The 16,825-nt window shown below is 32.1% G+C and overlaps 4 protein-coding genes across 6 annotated transcripts; 2 read left to right on the top strand and 2 right to left on the bottom strand.

Moving 5' to 3' along the window:
- The first annotated feature begins 20 nt into the window (after nucleotides 1-20).
- On the top strand, nucleotides 21-2,628 carry LOC143425084 (periodic tryptophan protein 1 homolog). Its single transcript, XM_076897575.1, has 11 exons — nucleotides 21-180; nucleotides 290-348; nucleotides 423-547; nucleotides 622-798; nucleotides 889-996; nucleotides 1,061-1,235; nucleotides 1,323-1,481; nucleotides 1,589-1,697; nucleotides 1,800-1,890; nucleotides 1,986-2,222; nucleotides 2,306-2,628. The coding sequence occupies exons 1-11, from the start codon at nucleotides 118-120 to the stop codon at nucleotides 2,467-2,469; spliced, it is 1,467 nt and encodes a 488-aa protein (XP_076753690.1). The 5' UTR covers nucleotides 21-117; the 3' UTR covers nucleotides 2,470-2,628.
- Nucleotides 2,629-2,633: 5 nt separating this feature from the next.
- On the bottom strand, nucleotides 2,634-6,691 carry Rybp (ring and YY1 binding protein). 2 transcript variants are annotated; one of them, XM_076897580.1, is made up of 5 exons: nucleotides 6,167-6,691; nucleotides 5,421-5,894; nucleotides 4,777-5,138; nucleotides 4,508-4,675; nucleotides 2,634-3,910 (listed from the first exon to the last, which is right to left on the bottom strand). In XM_076897580.1, the coding sequence occupies exons 2-3, from the start codon at nucleotides 5,595-5,597 to the stop codon at nucleotides 4,800-4,802; spliced, it is 516 nt and encodes a 171-aa protein (XP_076753695.1). In that variant the 5' UTR covers nucleotides 5,598-5,894; nucleotides 6,167-6,691; the 3' UTR covers nucleotides 2,634-3,910; nucleotides 4,508-4,675; nucleotides 4,777-4,799. The 2 variants fall into 2 exon arrangements, with proteins under 2 accessions (XP_076753695.1, XP_076753694.1); XM_076897579.1 differs by lacking the exon at nucleotides 2,634-3,910 and adding an exon at nucleotides 4,152-4,432.
- Nucleotides 6,692-6,695: 4 nt separating this feature from the next.
- On the top strand, nucleotides 6,696-15,490 carry Nclb (PWP1 homolog no child left behind). 2 transcript variants are annotated; one of them, XM_076897559.1, is made up of 12 exons: nucleotides 6,696-6,714; nucleotides 7,531-7,659; nucleotides 7,760-7,948; nucleotides 8,010-8,161; nucleotides 8,235-8,595; nucleotides 8,694-8,823; nucleotides 8,893-9,087; nucleotides 9,173-9,477; nucleotides 9,570-9,889; nucleotides 11,455-12,929; nucleotides 13,026-13,147; nucleotides 13,262-15,490. In XM_076897559.1, the coding sequence occupies exons 2-12, from the start codon at nucleotides 7,546-7,548 to the stop codon at nucleotides 14,744-14,746; spliced, it is 4,848 nt and encodes a 1,615-aa protein (XP_076753674.1). In that variant the 5' UTR covers nucleotides 6,696-6,714; nucleotides 7,531-7,545; the 3' UTR covers nucleotides 14,747-15,490. The 2 variants fall into 2 exon arrangements, with proteins under 2 accessions (XP_076753674.1, XP_076753673.1); XM_076897558.1 differs by lacking the exon at nucleotides 6,696-6,714 and adding an exon at nucleotides 7,067-7,316.
- Nucleotides 10,237-10,821, bottom strand: LOC143425413 (uncharacterized). The gene is made up of 3 exons (XM_076898157.1): nucleotides 10,761-10,821; nucleotides 10,542-10,641; nucleotides 10,237-10,415 (listed from the first exon to the last, which is right to left on the bottom strand). Exons 1-3 carry the CDS (start codon nucleotides 10,819-10,821, stop codon nucleotides 10,304-10,306), a joined length of 273 nt encoding a protein of 90 aa, XP_076754272.1. The 3' UTR covers nucleotides 10,237-10,303.
- Nucleotides 15,491-16,825: the final 1,335 nt, after the last annotated feature.

The raw sequence follows: 16,825 nt of genomic DNA, 5'->3' as shown, positions 1-16,825 counted from the left end.
AGTAAACTAATGAAGGAACACGTGCATTGCATTATCCTCCAGTATTTAACAGTCTCCTGGAAAGCTGTATATATATTTCCAATAGAAACATTAATGTAAAAAATACATAATTTAAAAATGAGTGTAATACCGTGCACGACTTGGGTGAAGAAAGGTGTTACATCTACAAATCCTCAAAAGGTTGATCAGAGTTTTAATTGGATAAGTATGATGATAAATGAAAACACTTGTGATTTAAAATACGTTCCTCTCTTATCATATCTAACAGAGTTTACTTTTTACCTTTCAGGTTGAATTAACTCCAAGAGAATTGGAGGAAATTATAAAACAAACACAAGCAGAATTGCGGTAGGTATTATAGTATTTCGTGCATGGCGATCTTGTACTACGTATGTAATAATCGTAAAACTGTTTCTTTTTAGGAATGTTGAAAGTGATTCAGATGCAGAGCATAACAATGAAGTTACAGAGCAAAAAAGTGAAACGGAATCTTGCTTTGATATATCCAAAACGGATGAATATAATTTTGATAAATACGATGACGAATGTAGGATAATAAATATTACGTTATTATATATTAAATGTAATATAATTTTCTACAATATTTGTGTCAATCTACAGCGGACAATGTACATTGCAATATTGGTAATATTGTAAGTTTTGGAAAAGATGGGAAAGATCCCCTTGTAACGGGAGAAGATGAAGATTCTGAGAAGGAAGATGACATTATTAAAAGTAATGACAATCTTGTGCTAGTAGGACATGTTGAAGGAGATGCTAGCATTTTGGAAGTATTTGGTATACTATGATTCAATATTATGATTTTTTATGGAGGAAATTTTAAGTCTTGTAAATAATTTCAAAAATATGTATTTAAATATTTTTTAGTATACAATGAAACTGAAGGTTCGTTTTATTGCCATCATGACATATTGTTACCATCATTTCCATTGTGTATAGAATGGCTTAACTATGACCCATCAGATTCAAAGCCAAGTAAGTATAAAACTATTGCACTGCTATAAAGCTTGAATGTAATTATTTCTGTTTTATATTGCAGGTAATCTATGTGCAATTGGTAATATGACTCCTATAATAGAAGTATGGGATTTAGATTTAATAGATTGTTTAGAACCAGCATATAAACTTGGCTGTAAACCAAATAAGAAGAAAAATCGAAAACGTGTTGGACACAGGGATGCTGTTTTAGATTTAACATGGAATGAAAATTATACGTTCGTATTAAATTCTAATTAAAGAAGATCTAATTATAGAATTTTAGTGCTTTACAAATGTGATTGTTTTTTAAATATTTCTTTTAGACATGTACTTGCTAGTGGTTCAGTTGATAAAACTGTTTTATTGTGGGATCTGGAAAATGGAACTCCTGTTAACAAATTTGCTTATTTCAATGAGAAAGTTCAGTCATTAAAATGGCATCCAGTAGAAACGCATCAGTTACTAACAGGTTGTGCAGATAAGTACGTTTAATTTTTAATTAATTTTAAAAATATTTTATTTATGTTTATATATTAGGTAACTCATTACTCTTTGATATACTTAGTTTTGTTTGCATGTTTTTATTTAGAATGGTGAGATTATTTGACTGCAGACATGAAACTATTTCAAAATCATGGGAAGCATTAGGGGAAGTAGAAAGAGTATTATGGAATCATTTTGATTCAAATTATTGTGTGGTAAGCATGTAAAAATTTATTAAGTTTTACACTAAGAATAAGATTTATATTTTTATATAGATACATTAGCTGAAATTAATTCAAGTGTTATTTTTTACTTAGCTTAGTACAGCTAATGGATACGTGCAGTACATAGATATTAGACAAGATAAACCAGTTTGGAATATAGAAGCTCACACACAAGAAGTCACAGGTAAATTTACATGAATTCTAAATATGAATAATATAATTTAATTATAACGTGACAATAGAAAGCAATATGAATTTATTATATTATATTTATTTTAGGTTTATCTCTTAGCTCATCGTGTCCTGGACTTCTTGTTACTGCCGCAAACGATGGTGTCATAAAAGTATGGGATATTATTAGCAATTTAGAACCATGTATTGTTTGGGAAAAGAAAAGTAATCTTGGTGCTTTATTATGTCTTGCACCAAGTCCAGATAATCCTTTCGTGTTTGCTGCGGGTGGTGACAATAAAGCACATAATTTTAAAGTATTTGATCTATTTGAAATATCGGAAGGTGCGTATATATACATGTAATTGTAGATTTCTATGTGATATAACATTTATTGTATCTTCAATTTTTTAATATCTTTTTATTAGTACGCGAAAGATTTATAGAACGAAAATGTGCTGTACCAGTGACAAATAATTCAGATATAAAAGTGGAAGATGAAAAAGAAGAAATGATGGATGTAACTGAAAATATGGACTCAATGATGTTGAATGCAGATACACCTAAAACAATATCTAAAAAGAAGAAATAAAGTAAGTAGACGAGTGTAATAAAAATTCTGAATTACATTAATGGTAAGCTCTGTAAAAATTACAAATCAAAGGTATTTGTGCTACTTTTTTACTTGTACATTGTCTTAATGTAAATAAAACATAAAACTGAAACATACTTGAAAAGTTAAACTGACATATACACTTTCTCTTAATAAAACATGTAATTTATTTTTCCTTGTAATAATATAATGTTAATTTCAACAGTAATGTTCGAAAGTTTCACAATCTGTACAACATAGTAGTTATGTTCTAATAATTTACAACACACAAGTCCAATTTTATTTTAACATATTTTTTACACATCGAAGACAATTGGTACAAACTTTTGATTTGTATTGATCCAATATTATAAAAACATGAGAATTTGCTGAATTATTAGAAATTAATATCGTCCGATCAGTTGAACACTGAACACCTCTTATAGTTAAAAATATGGATTTTTAAATTGTATATTATACAAGTCGTACACTGTAATTGTAAAATTATTAAGGATACATTGTTTCAAGATGCGGTATTCTAACACAATTGAAAGTATTTCTCACTGACATTTTTCAGCTTTTATCAAAAGGAAATATTAGAATCTGAAAACGATTTACAGCTTTAAGGTTACAAAATATATATATAAAATTAGAATTTGTTTCTGTTTAACGCAAATTTGAGATTTTATTTTATAAAATTTATAAAATCGATGACATTCATGGGAGATTATTTATGAATTGTCAGCTACAATTTAATTTTGTTCATATTATAAATTCTTTTTAACATTGCATGATTCCATAATTTTCTAATATCTGAATACTTGTATGTATATAAATGTTTGTAAAAGTATTGTTTACTTTCATGTTTACCATAAAGAATATTAAATTCAATGATAAATTAATATTTTACATTTTAATTTAACTAGAGCGTACAAATATTTTCCATGAATTTGAAAAGAAATTGGTTGTATAGCATTTTATAGGTTCATGCATTTTATAAAATAATCATATTACTTATGGTCCATAAAGTCACAATAAATTTTGTATGATTCAATTCGATAGTGCTATATATTTCTTACTTGGTAACGTAAAATATGTAAAAATAAATATAAAAAGAATTGTAAATCACAGTTACAAGTGATTGGGCAGTTACTAATGTGAGCTAGCTTTGTAGCTTTTACGCTCTACTGTATCGTACCAGTATGTAAGGGGGAAAAATGTCTTCTGTAGAAATTTGTCGATATTTGTGATTTTGCTACACAAGGAAATTAATATTTAGTAAATTGGTCAAATATTTTCGATTAATATTACATTGAATCTATGAAGTTTCTATACTACTATGAAAGTATAAGGCAATAAAGAAGTTACATCTGATGTTTTAATATAATAAATTATGAGCAACGAAATTAACGAAATTTGTTGCTGTGGTCTTAAATATTGCCTGAAATATATAAAACCATGTGTTACTTATTCAGTTTATATTATATACTATATTACATATTTTTAATTGCATAATCTTTCGCATGCGCGCGCACACGTTCGTGTATATCTGTACGTATAAATTAAAAATTCTTGCACTAATAAAATTAATTGTTATTAAAATATAAAGCTGGGAACAGATGAAATTTATAGATAATTTGGAATGGGATAAAGGTATATATATATATACGTACCAATGCCAGTTTCTTAATTCTCTGTCACAGTAATTATTAAATAAACAAGTTAAATACCTCATATTGTACATAAATGAGTTTGTTAAAATATTCTAATTAACAATAACCTTACAACATGCTTTCTGGCAGTGGTGTTATAGATTCAATGAAAGTCACATAGACACTGTTATGTCAACAATGGATATATCAAATTCCGTTTGCCCTATTACGGCATATGTAATGAATTTGTTAAATAATTAATATTATATAAGTAAAATAAGTAACATCCGAAGTTGCACAAATAAAAGTATCTAAAATATTCAATTAAATATTAATTTAAAATATTTTTAATCTATATAAAATAAATAAAATTAAGTACAACTAACTTCTGTTGATGTTTCTGGATGTTAAGGTTACTGTTATATTAACAGTCAATTTTGGTGTCAGCATGAAACAACGATACACGACATATTTTTCTTATATTATATTGAAGACATAATTCAATGATTCCACTGATAGCATAACACATCTGACCTCATTGAATGTTATGTAACCTGTAACATATAGACAAAATGGTTGTTTTTGTCTACATAATGGGCCATATGTCTTTAGGAGACATATTATGATATAATATATTAATTAGATTAATTCGTACACATATGTAATTATAGCATTGAGCTAAGCATCCGTCCCTATATCCAGACTTCTAGAGTCCTGATTAGAATCGTGCTGACTTCCGTTTTCAGAAGAAGCACTACTAGATAAACCAGACTGATCTGAACTCTTTTTCACTTTGGGTTTATATTCTGTAATAACGACAGTAACATTGTTTACTGTTACTTCATTGGTCTGAGCCGTACTACGGTCTATATTTTTAAGACGTGGCGGATGCCTATTTTTACGCCTTGGTTTGTCCAATTTACGGTCTTTTTCTTTACCACTACTAGTTGTACTACCCCCGCTACCACCTTCCTTTTTCCCAGGTTTTAAAAGTGGTACATATTGTTGCTGTGCAACCTATAAATAAATGAAGTAAAGTTAATGTAGCTATAATTTTTTTATTTTTATTGTGTCATTATACATTAATACATTCCAAGGATTTAAGGGAAAAACAATACATGATTACTTGTAATTTCTAAGTAACTCTTATCAGTATTCAGCTTCTATTGAAAATTAGTAATAATACCTGTGGCAGTAATGAAACTTATTTTTCATTTTCTAGAAAATATAGACTGAATTTTTGTTGTCTTACCCTTGGATCCTTCATTTACAACTAATCAGAAAGCAAATTACAGAAACCTGTTGCGCAACAAGTTGGGGATTAATGCGGGGTTTCCGCGTAGAAGTTCCTTTTCGGACGTCACACATGAGGCACTTAAATGCTTCTGCTGTATTTCTATACGTACAAACACTGCAGTCCCAATAGTTTTCTTCCAAAACCTTCGCCTGACGTTTTCCACTTCCCGAATGGTTCATTGTTCATGAAAGTCAGTTTTAGAACACTGTACCTTCTCAAAAGAGAGTCCGCCTTCCTATGCGTGCTTTCAGCCTCATTAAAAGTGATTTTATGAACACTGGATAATTTATGACAATTAGAATGCTCCGAAAGAGCAAGATAAAGATATGCAATAAAGAAAATGGACAATTGCCTAAGACAGTATTTTGTGCATCAACTAAATAAGATACACAATTGTCGGATGTACTCATCTTTACTGTATAAGCCATCTATGACTTTTTGCTGCAGCATTTTGATGTACATTTTTTAAAAGGTATCTAAATCAAACAAAATATATATTTCGCATTAAAATATACATGTTAGGCAACATTCAACAATACATTTGTAATTATATATAACCCTATCGAGTAATAATTAGACTTGCACATTATCTTATTTATTGTTAATTGAACTATAAATGCGCGTGTGTGTACGCTATCGCATATTTAATATTGTTGAAAAAGTTTAATCGATTTATAATAAAAATTTACGATCAATTAAGTTTTTTAAATAAATTGTAATTAAGAGTATATCTATTTAATGGACTTACCGATTAAAAGTGCCAATTTATGGAACTTTTCTTCCACCAAAGGTTATATATATATATATGTAGTTTTTGTTGTTTTATTATAAATTTTTACTCTTTCACTTATAAAACCAGTACTCTCTCGTGTTAAATATCCATGGTAATATATAATCGCAGTAGAACTTAATTCACGCAAACATGTAGATACTTTTTATAGTGCGAAGGCTTCAAATATTCTTTTCTCTAATGAAACAGATGGAATTCTTCACTTGCATATAAAAGTAGCATTATTCCACATATACGATGATCTCCTTGACAGTATTATTAGTGTGCTCCGCGCACGTACACCAGCTACCGTGACACGTTTAAAATCAGGATACTTTTTTTATCTTTTGTGTCATCGTGAAACAATCGGTTTGTACGTAGAAATTAATAAAAATCAACTGGCTCGAAAGATATTGACAAACAATCCACGGTGCTATTCTTCTATCGGTCGAACAGCGGAATGTTGAATACGGACCAAAATACTGTTCGGTTTGGCAACATTGCATGTAACAGTGCTGTATGCTGTAGTAAAACACTTTTCTACTTGTTCAATTAGAAAATTATTTCAATTCTATACACATATCTATAATATAGTATAGTATGCGCAATTTAATGTCTATCGATATATTATATCTGATTGTGCACGCACGTATAATCTTTAAACGGTGGCATTAATGGATTCCAAATGCCACTTGTTATTAATATTATTGTACAACAGCTGTGAAACTGTAATTTACTAGAAATTAATTTTCAAACGATTATAATATCAGATCAAATATTTTACGCAGAAAATTGATTAACTATTTTAACTTGTTGCCTCGAGGCATCAACGCATAGCCGTTATACCTATGTGTTTTCTATTCGATGACATATATACAAGCAAAAAACATCTCGTGAAATATAAGCCGCAGTCTAACTTTCACACATTCCTGAAACTTTTCTGCTGATAGAAGAATTATACCGTACGGTAGAAGTGACAGTGCCGGACACTGTTGTTGATAATTTCAACTGTTAAGTGGGTGGTTTTTTTTTCTTTTTACCGAGTTTGATAAAAAATAACACAATATATGTGAACGTAATTACGAAGAACAGTGACAGTCTGTTATATTAAATCGGACTAGGTGGTATGGTACGTTGTATAAATTTCTACCAGAGTATTGACATTTAAAACTAATTTGAAGGTTAACGAATATAAACAATAGCACATATTTACATTAATTTCCGTTTATCGAAAAAGATTATTATAGTGTTGCTTATAACATCTTGTGCCAAATCTGTTTGGTACTAGTTATGATACGTTTTAAATAATTTTAAGTACATTTAACAAGAACTTCATACATTAGGACATATCAGATGGAATGGATAAATCATGGGATCACCCGTGGACTACAGAGGAAATGCGAGAAAAAAGAAGAGAATGGAGCTTAGCAGGTGATGCAGGACTACTTAAGCACCTTCAACAATTCTCTGAAGTATGATTTAAAATTACCATACGCTTTTCTCTTATAGAATAGCACATTATAATTAAAGAGAGATATAAAAAGCATTTGCATTTATTTATATTTTTTATAGAATTTAACATCCAGAGTAAATAAGACTCAGGAAGCTTTGGATTCGTTGACAACTCAATTAAATGAAACGGCTATATTTATAGATAATGTTACCAATACATCTTTGGCTTTGGCTAACACTCAATTTATTGAAAGCCGTGTGCAAGAGGACGATATAGAGATTGGGAGACAAGTGGAAACAACAATAGAGGTAGCTGAAGGTTAACCAAATGTAACCTAAGATTTTTTTCTTTACAAAAATTTCTTTGCAGGACTCCAAAGATCAGGATTCACTAACCGCAGATTTTATAGCTAGCGTAAGCGAAAGTGTAAAGCAAGGCCTAAATATAATGTATGAGAAATATAAAGAAATGGAGTTTGTTGATAGCGACAGCGAAGATGAGGACAATAAAGTAGTACTAAGGTAAGTGTAGTTGTTACATTAGTTTTGTTTTTGGAATATAATTTTTCTTAATGTACCGATGATTGAATTGCAGTGTTGTATTGGGGCCACATAATCCATATCAAGATCGACCTTTACCTGATGTTATTGGCTCTGAAAAATGGATGAAATCAAGTAAAATTGGTCTAGAAAGCAGTAGTAGTAGTGAATCTGAACAAGTAGATGAAGATGAAGAGTCAGAAAGTGAGGATGATGGCACAGTACCATTTAAGGATTATAGGGCGAATGATGTACAGAAAACAAACATTGTTGGATCGTTACCTTCGTTGAATGAATCAGACTACAGTAAAAGAAACAATATAACATACATGGGCAATGACAAAATAGATGTAGTTAGTCAGAATAATATAGATTCTGTTCCTGAATCAATTACTCCTATAGATAATGTATCAAAGGTTTTTATCAATTCTTTTTTTATGCTATGCTTTTGTATGATAATTCTTTCACTATGCATATTTTAATATTCTAAAAATGTTACTTATCATATTTTTAGGTACCGTTGCCAAATCATGTAGAACCGAATTTTGCAGAAGAATTGGCCAAACGGTTAGGTACAGTTCGACAAGCTCAAAAACCGGCTGTTGTAGATGAAAAAAATGAAGCGTCGATAAATCGACTTAAAGGTATGCACGCGAATTCAACCAATCTTGCTGTTGATCAATGTTTAGCTTACTCGGTATTTTATCCTTTAGATGATTTGTTTACATCAGAGGAAGATGAAAATGTCTTAAGCGATAAAACTAAAACTGTATTTAGCGGAAGTAAAGAATTTTTAAATGATATGAATCAATCCACAGAAAACTCATGGAAGGAAAAACCAATTAAATCGTATAAGAATAATATTATACCTGCAAGTATTGATGTACCTCCTCCCATTAATACAGTCTGTAAGTCTTTTTTTTTTTAATTCAAATCCATTTGTGATTTGTATAATTTCGTTTCGAAATAGTTAGTAAGTATCTGTATTTTCAGCAACGAAACCAAAATCTTCGATCGATGATCTTTTCGCTGACGCTGACTCCGAAGATTCCGACGATATCTTTTCGTCGAAGAATACAATTAAAACAATTACGAAAAATAAATATTCGAATAATGGTAATCAAGCAGTGAACACGGATAACGTACAAAAGAAATATTTGAATATTGTGACACCTGTAGCTTCTGGTAATGTGGCCACAAGTACTCCAGAAACTAATACAAATACTACTAATTTATTCAGTGATGATGAAGATAGTGATCTCTTTGCATCGTCTAAAAATCAACAATCAAGTAAAAAGGTAAGATCGCGTATGTTAACTATCGTTAGTATCACTTCGAATTTAAATTTTCACTACGCGCAAGGTGAATTACATTTAACATTTTATTGTAGAAACCTGTAGGAGGGATATCAATACTTGGAGGTGTCTTAAATTCAGATGTTGAAAATAAATTGTCGAGTAGGATACCGCGAACTCAGTCACCTGAATCTTCTGGCAGTAACACACCAGCAAATTATGAAAGTAGCGTGAACAGCGTTTCAGTGGTTGAACATTCGCGAAATAATATTTTGAACGATAATATTAGCGCACGAGATTTCGTAGTAGCAAGGAATAACGTAGACAATCCAGCTGTCATTGACGAAAGTAACTATAGCAGCGGAATATCGATACATCCACCGAGTATTAATAACACAGGAGGTTCGAGTATAGGGTAAGTATTAATCTTATTTTACTTTATTGTTTATCGAAAATAAAAATGTTATCGCTTCTATAACAAGCTTAATTATATTTAACGATGTATTAGTAAAAATTTACCTTTTTTTTCTGTATACGGTAATGAATGTATGTGTTAAACACACAAAATGTCATTGAATTGATGATCCAAACATTAGTCATCCTTCATTGCGTTGCAGTGATTGTATCGAGTACATGCGCGAGCTCAAGGCGAGCTCCTTTAGTTTTCTTATATCTAAACCCGAATCAGCATCATCCCGTACACGTATATTCGATCAACATTTTTTTTTTAGTTACATTTATTTTTAATTAATCAACGTTAAGTAAGTACTAAATTCTTCTACATTTTATTTATAGTTTACATTTTTGTACAACAAAGAATATTAAGAAGTCATTTTACTCCTTTGCATACTGGTCCACCACAGCATTCCGGATAGGGTTTACTTAAATCATTTTCTCTGTAGCCGATTTGTGTTCCTTCAGGACATGCGTATGTGGCGCATCTGAAATTGATATTTATCGTGTAATACTAAATAATTGATCGCATTTTTCACGTGTAACAATACGATATGTATATTTACACTGCTTAATGAATACATATGAGTTTGTTTTAAGATCAAATCACTTACCCGAGGGTTGCTATATTTCCATTTGGATAACACGTCCATACTTGGCAATTTATGTAATGCTTTCCTTCAGTAAGAGTTCCGCCCTCATATTGGCAATCTCCTGTTTATAAAAGAACGTAAAATTTTAATTTTTGCAAATAAATTATGCAATTATGTTTTTTAGTTATTTCATGATGTGTTAGACAAAAATACGTATTATATATATTGCAATTACCATACCTTTTATGTTTGGAAGTAAACATATCGCTAACAAAAATGTGTTTACGATGAAACTCTTCATTTTGATTTGTTACATTATATAGATTCCCCCTTTTATATATATTTTCTTATCTCTATTTTCTGCATAATCTCTCTTGTCTTATCTCTTCCTTCATTGACCTTTGAATGATCTTTTAACCTTTCATTTATGCGTAAGTTGGTATTCGTATACAGCATTTTAGACTAAGGAATGTATAAATTATCATATTATTTTTGTAAATCAAAGGCCATTGTGAATGATATTTGCTCTTTGACTTATGATTCGTTGAAAATTATAAAGTATTCTTTCATATATAGTTTAAAAACAGATTTGTTGTATCATATAAAGTTGTGACAAACGTCTTTTCATACAATTTATTTGTATTAATCTGTATTTGTACAATAATATACAGTCTTGTGGAATAGTGTACTGGCACATTCGACACTAGTTAGATATAGGTACAATTCAAGGTACCTGATTTACAATTGAAAATGTATGTTTCCGTTTAGATTAGTAAAATCATTTCTTCGTTTCCCGATTGATTTTTGTGTTATATTATTTGAAACTAAGAAGGATTTGATTCTCGATGCGTTTTAGGCATCTTAATTATCTAAAAACCGACTTTAATTATTCGAGCAGCTTATTGGTTGTTCATCCAATTTTATTTCGTTACAGTGTCGATTTTCAACCGCAGATGACGTCGACCGGTTTAAAATCGGAGGAAATCTACCGAGAACGCGTGCGTAGCGATAGTCTTTTCGCTGCACGTACACGTAACCCGGCTAATGCGACTACGAATTCGAACAATCAGCCCCAAAACGAGACGATCGGGGACATCTCGTCTATACAAGATGATGTGTTCGAAAGCGACGATCTGTTCGGTCCACCTCCTTTACCGAAAGCAAACTCAAAGCCGACGAAATCGAAGGTGTCATCGTTGTTCGATGATTCCGATTCCGGTGACGAGTTGTTCTCCACGACTAGTTCGGGTTCAAGGTCGCAAAAGAGTAGCGATCTATTGACTGCCGCTTCTCAATACTCTGAGAAAATGAAATCCACTCAACGAAGAGGTCTCTTCGACGAGGAGATTAACATATTCGATAACAAAGACTCGCCAGACGTCGATATTTTCGGGATTACACCGAAACCGGTAGCCAAAGAGGCGAGCAACGCGTCCAACAGGAAATTGTCAGACATTATTGACGATGATTTGTTCGCGAGTAATATTCGGGACACGATATCGAAAAATAATGCCACCGAGAATGTCGTAGCATCGAAGAAGATCAGCCTGTTCGACGATGACGATACGGAAGAAGCCGATCTGTTTGCCACTAAACCTGTTGGAAGCGAAACCAAGAGTGACTTTCGTATTTTCAACGATGATGACGGGGAGAATGATTTGTTTCCTGTGAAGAAATCGGTCGACAAAAAACAGTCGAATGATAAATATGCGCCAGAAACGGTTGCAACCGGTAAAGACATCGCGAACGAGAAATTGTCCGTTGGGAAGAATGAAAGAAAGAACAGCGATATTCTTTCGGGCAACGGACTATTCTCGACCGCTATCGGATCGCACGGATTGTTATTCGAAGATGACGATTACGACGATTTATTCAGTACCAAGAGTATAACCAAGGAAAGACTAACAGAGAACGAACGACCAAATTTGGAGACCAAAGAGGATACGAAACACGAAGAAGTTTCTGTTAAGCGTGCTGAAATACCGGACGATTCCAATATCTTTACAAGACCCGCAGAACCGAATGCTTCTGTCGCTACATCCGAGAAAATAGTAGCAGTCGATGTTGAAGATGTACCTAACGATATTATTGATGAAGAACGTAATGCTACAGAAAATGTTGAACACGAAATAAAAAAGAGTCCTCCAAAATCATTAGACATTCACGCAACTAGTACGTCGCCTCCATCCGAGGAAAATAATTCTGGAGCAAAACGGGCGGTTTCTGGCAAGATAAAAAATTTGATGGGAAAAATGGGCGACTTAAAGATTCTATCGCCAATGGATACACCACCATTGTGGCGGAAAAGTGAAGAAAAGACAGACGAGGAAGATAGCATGGCGGATAGAGATAGCGATGACGGTGGATGTGTCAGCACTCAAGGTCATATCTCGCCATTAAGTGCATCTGGTAACACTATGTTCACTTATATTTACTTTTCTGTATCATTATAGGTATCATTTAGTAACCGTTACATTTTATTTAAAGAAAAATATTCATTTGCAGAAGACAGCACTGCTCAGAAGCAATCACAGCCATCGACGATATCCAGTGAAAGTAACGTTGAAAGTGCCATAAGTTTCGACGAGCCAGCACAAGTAGAAACGTTGTCTACCACTGCGTCGAAGGTAATCATTAAAATATCATTAAAGTGTGATGTAATTTCCTGAAGAAACAAATTCAATTACTCCTCCCCTATGTTTCTATTTTCAGAATATTCTCTATTTTTTTTTTTTTTTTAGAATCGTGTTCGTATACAGGCGAAACGTCGGCCGCAGAGTAGGCACGCTCGAAAGTCTGCCATAAGGCAAAGCGGAATCGATTTTAATACCGTAGACGCCTCTGAGAGTAATTTGCAGGATGAACGTCAAGGTAATCAACCGTCAAATATTTTCAATAAAGTGGTAACGAACGTTAGTGCCGCGCATGGCGCAATTTCTGATCGTTTCGTCTCGTCGGCAATCGATAACCTTCATAAAACTGTTGACACCAATATTTTTTTAATTGCGGATGATAAATCTGAACTTGGTAGCATAAGCAAGGAAAGTTCAATGAGTACCAATAAAAATACTTTACTCTCTCCATCTACGGACGAGGAGGATTTGTTTGATGTGCCGCCGGATTTACCGGAAGATCCGCAAAAAGAGGATACGCTGTTTGGTAGAGCGCCTATCCTCTCTCCGGTTAAGCAAGTTGCTTCTGAAAAGCCTTCTGCTAGTTTCAAAGCGTTGAAAGATACACATATAAATCAACCGGACGCCGATACGGTAGATACGGGGAAAATTGTACAGAAGACAGAAAAGAGCAACGTCTCGATCGAATCTAGTATGACCTCGAATGTAAACACGTCGAATACAAATGCACGCGCAAGTAAAACGGGACCCAAACAAGAGACCACCGAATTCGATGAGGGATCGAAAGAAATAACTGATCCGTTACGAGACCATAGTCATGACCCATTAAAAGATCCCAGTCAGTTGTTTGCCTTTGTTACGAAAACACCATCTCCGGAAAAAGGCAACAACTTGTTGTTTTCCGAAGACGATAGTCTTTTCTCTAGCGGTACCAAAAGATTAACCGACGAACAAGCGGTGAAAAAATCAGTCCTAGATTTGTTTACCGACGATGCGGAGGGTGATTTGTTCTCGACGACTTTGGCTGTGAAGAAACCCTTAAAGGACACGAAAATGAACCTGTTTGACGAAGAAGACGAAGACGACAGTTTGTTTGGTCTCGGTTCAAACAAAACGACGTTGAAAAGTGAACTTGAAAAGAGACACAGTGTCCAACAACCTACGAAGAAAATAAGTTTATTTGAGGATGACGATGACGACACGACTATATTTTCTGAACGATTTGATCCGTCACAAAAGTCGGATAGTAGTAGTATTCAGGAGCAATCGAATAAAAATGGTATATTCGCGAGCATTACAGAACCTGTGAGGACTTCGCACATTACGGACATTTTTGCCGATCAATCGAGTGGAGAGGACGATATCTTCGCTAAGATACCAGCTTCCAAGAAAGTCATCGTCACGCCTAAATCTTTATTCCCCTCTGATGAAGATGACGAGGTTGATAATATTTTCAGCAAAAAGTCTACGAACGAGACGAAGGTGAAGATGAGGGAAACGCGCGCGACTGTTAAAAAACCAGTAACAAGAGATCTAAAAAAGACACCTGAGAAGATTGGTGAGGATCCCCTGAGTGTTCTGTTAGATGATTAAGCGTATTTTTTCCCTGAAATTGCTATTACTGTTTATATTTGTTATTTAATGTATATGTTTCACAAATTCATTTCAAATTAGAAGATACTGAAATTGAATATATAATATATACATATGTTTTTCAAATTGTGTATTTATCAACACGACAATTGAAAGTTAAATATATGGATAAATTAATTGTGTATAAATTGTTAAAGACGCTGCGCGTTAATAAATGTAGGGCACTGTGCAACAGTAATGGAGGAAAATTTAGTTCTATGCAATATATTTGTTTTTATTTATTCTCCATACGTGAAATATTGGAGAATATATTATTATTTGTAACAAATATCTAAAACTATTTTACAGTATTTTTTCACCTTCGCTGTTTTTAATAGAAATAAGTAATAAAAATACCAATACTGTGGTAGATACATCTATATTGAGCACCGAGAACAACGAAAAACAAAATATTACACAGATAGTACGGTAATAGTATGGTAATTAATACTGCTTGGTTTTTTGTTATCTTGTCATACACAATAGTTTTGCATAATTAAAATCCATAGGCAGTGGTTCATTGTTCGGTACAGTGAATATTATATATTTTCGCTAATTTATATGTAGTTTTATATATACACATTTTATTTGTTAGTAATATATAGCATTCCATAATGTATTGTATTGTATATACGACATCCTTATTAAACGAAGCATATGTATTATTATAACTAAATTGGTAGAATAAATTTTATGTGAACTGTATATTTAAAAATTTAACTCTGCTTTTTGGAAATTGATGCTGAATTTTATTTAAATGTTAATAAAAAATTACGAAATCGTTAAGGGCATGCTTACATACTCGTATATTTTTCGGTCCCATTTATGCTGAGGAAGTTTAGGAGTCTACAATATAGACGTTCTTCAATCTTTCTTCTCTCTACTTGAACCACTTTTTCACGTATCACATTATAATAGAATTATTTCAGCATATGCATCATTGATATTGTTGTGTTACTTAATTGCATAGTTCAATTAATTTACATTCTTGATAAATATTAATCTGCCTATTAATAGTGCAAGTTGCTGATTATTACGTAAACGGAGATGTATTTACTAATTGAATGTTTGCAAAACATTTAGTTGTGCTATCTGATAACTTTGTTGCTGCGATGACTTTCATATGAATCGTTAACAGTTCATAATATTCCAATTTAACTAATTTAATGAATGAATTAATTAATTATCTGCTTTACATTTCATGACTAGTTCAAAGGTACATCCCGTTAAATATGAGAAAGTGGTGTTGGCAGATAACCCTTATAAATGATATAAGTTTATGTTCAACCATATTGGTGTAACATTTACGAAATATAATAGTAGTGTATAAATAGTTGTGACGGTTTGAGAGGAGATTGGTCGGCTCGGGTAAGATTCACGATAATGTTACACAACTTGCGAAAATTCCAGGAATATGTTTGAAATCACAATTACAAGACTATATTAATTATTAGTACAAAGAATTTTATATGAATTGAAAACTAAATGTTTAAATACATTTTCATGACATTTATTTTATTAATTTACTTGCACACGCTTAACATTTTTCGTGCTAATAAGTAATATAACTGTATATATAACAAATAAATGCGAATATTATATGAATAAGTATATATTATAACTACATACATTTATATAAGGGATTTCACATTACTTTGTAACATCATTGAAGTTGAGGTAAATGTCACTAACGATTGTCACTTAATTTTTTGTTCTAATAATATTGTGCTCGATTCAAAATGGTAAAGAGAAGAGAAAGTAACATATGTGCAAAAGAAAAAAAAAACAAATAGTGAGCAATAATCCATAATAATCAAAATGCTGTTAATTGAAATTTATAAAGTATATATATGTATACTTCATTAGAATGATATCGAACGTATAATAATTTGCTATTTCTTAATAAGGAACTTCTAAAGAGGAGGAAATTTTTAAAAGGGAAACGATTAAGAAATGTAAACTTTATTTTCCCTAGCGTTCGCGGTTCGAAGAATTGTTGATATTCTGTCTGGTTTTATTAAATGCATTCTTAATTATTTT

The sequence above is a fragment of the Xylocopa sonorina genome, chromosome 7 (genome assembly GCF_050948175.1).
Source record: "Xylocopa sonorina isolate GNS202 chromosome 7, iyXylSono1_principal, whole genome shotgun sequence".
Lineage (NCBI taxonomy): Eukaryota > Metazoa > Arthropoda > Insecta > Hymenoptera > Apidae > Xylocopa > Xylocopa sonorina.
Note: the sequence above shows the minus strand (reverse complement) of the source record. Positions and strands in the feature narration are given on the sequence as shown.

What these genes read in the sequence shown, in the direction of transcription:
- LOC143425084 (XM_076897575.1), top strand. Translation starts at nt 118, where the DNA reads ATGAGTGTAATACCGTGCACGACTTGGGTGAAGAAAGGTGTTACATCT. An exon ending in TAGCATTTTGGAAGTATTTG is followed by an intron (nt 799 to 888) that starts GTATACTATGAT and finishes AATATTTTTTAG; the next exon opens with TATACAATGAAACTGAAGGT. An exon ending in ACATGGAATGAAAATTATAC is followed by an intron (nt 1,236 to 1,322) that starts GTTCGTATTAAA and finishes TATTTCTTTTAG; the next exon opens with ACATGTACTTGCTAGTGGTT.
- Rybp (XM_076897580.1), bottom strand. Translation starts at nt 5,597, where the DNA reads ATGAACCATTCGGGAAGTGGAAAACGTCAGGCGAAGGTTTTGGAAGAA. An exon ending in CCCAACTTGTTGCGCAACAG is followed by an intron (nt 5,139 to 5,420) that starts GTTTCTGTAATT and finishes ATTTATTTATAG; the next exon opens with GTTGCACAGCAACAATATGT.
- Nclb (XM_076897558.1), top strand. An exon ending in GACAATAAAGTAGTACTAAG is followed by an intron (nt 8,162 to 8,234) that starts GTAAGTGTAGTT and finishes ATTGAATTGCAG; the next exon opens with TGTTGTATTGGGGCCACATA. An exon ending in CTATAGATAATGTATCAAAG is followed by an intron (nt 8,596 to 8,693) that starts GTTTTTATCAAT and finishes TCATATTTTTAG; the next exon opens with GTACCGTTGCCAAATCATGT.
- LOC143425413 (XM_076898157.1), bottom strand. Translation starts at nt 10,821, where the DNA reads ATGAAGAGTTTCATCGTAAACACATTTTTGTTAGCGATATGTTTACTT. An exon ending in TTTACTTCCAAACATAAAAG is followed by an intron (nt 10,642 to 10,760) that starts GTATGGTAATTG and finishes TTTTATAAACAG; the next exon opens with GAGATTGCCAATATGAGGGC. An exon ending in GGAAATATAGCAACCCTCGG is followed by an intron (nt 10,416 to 10,541) that starts GTAAGTGATTTG and finishes TATCAATTTCAG; the next exon opens with ATGCGCCACATACGCATGTC.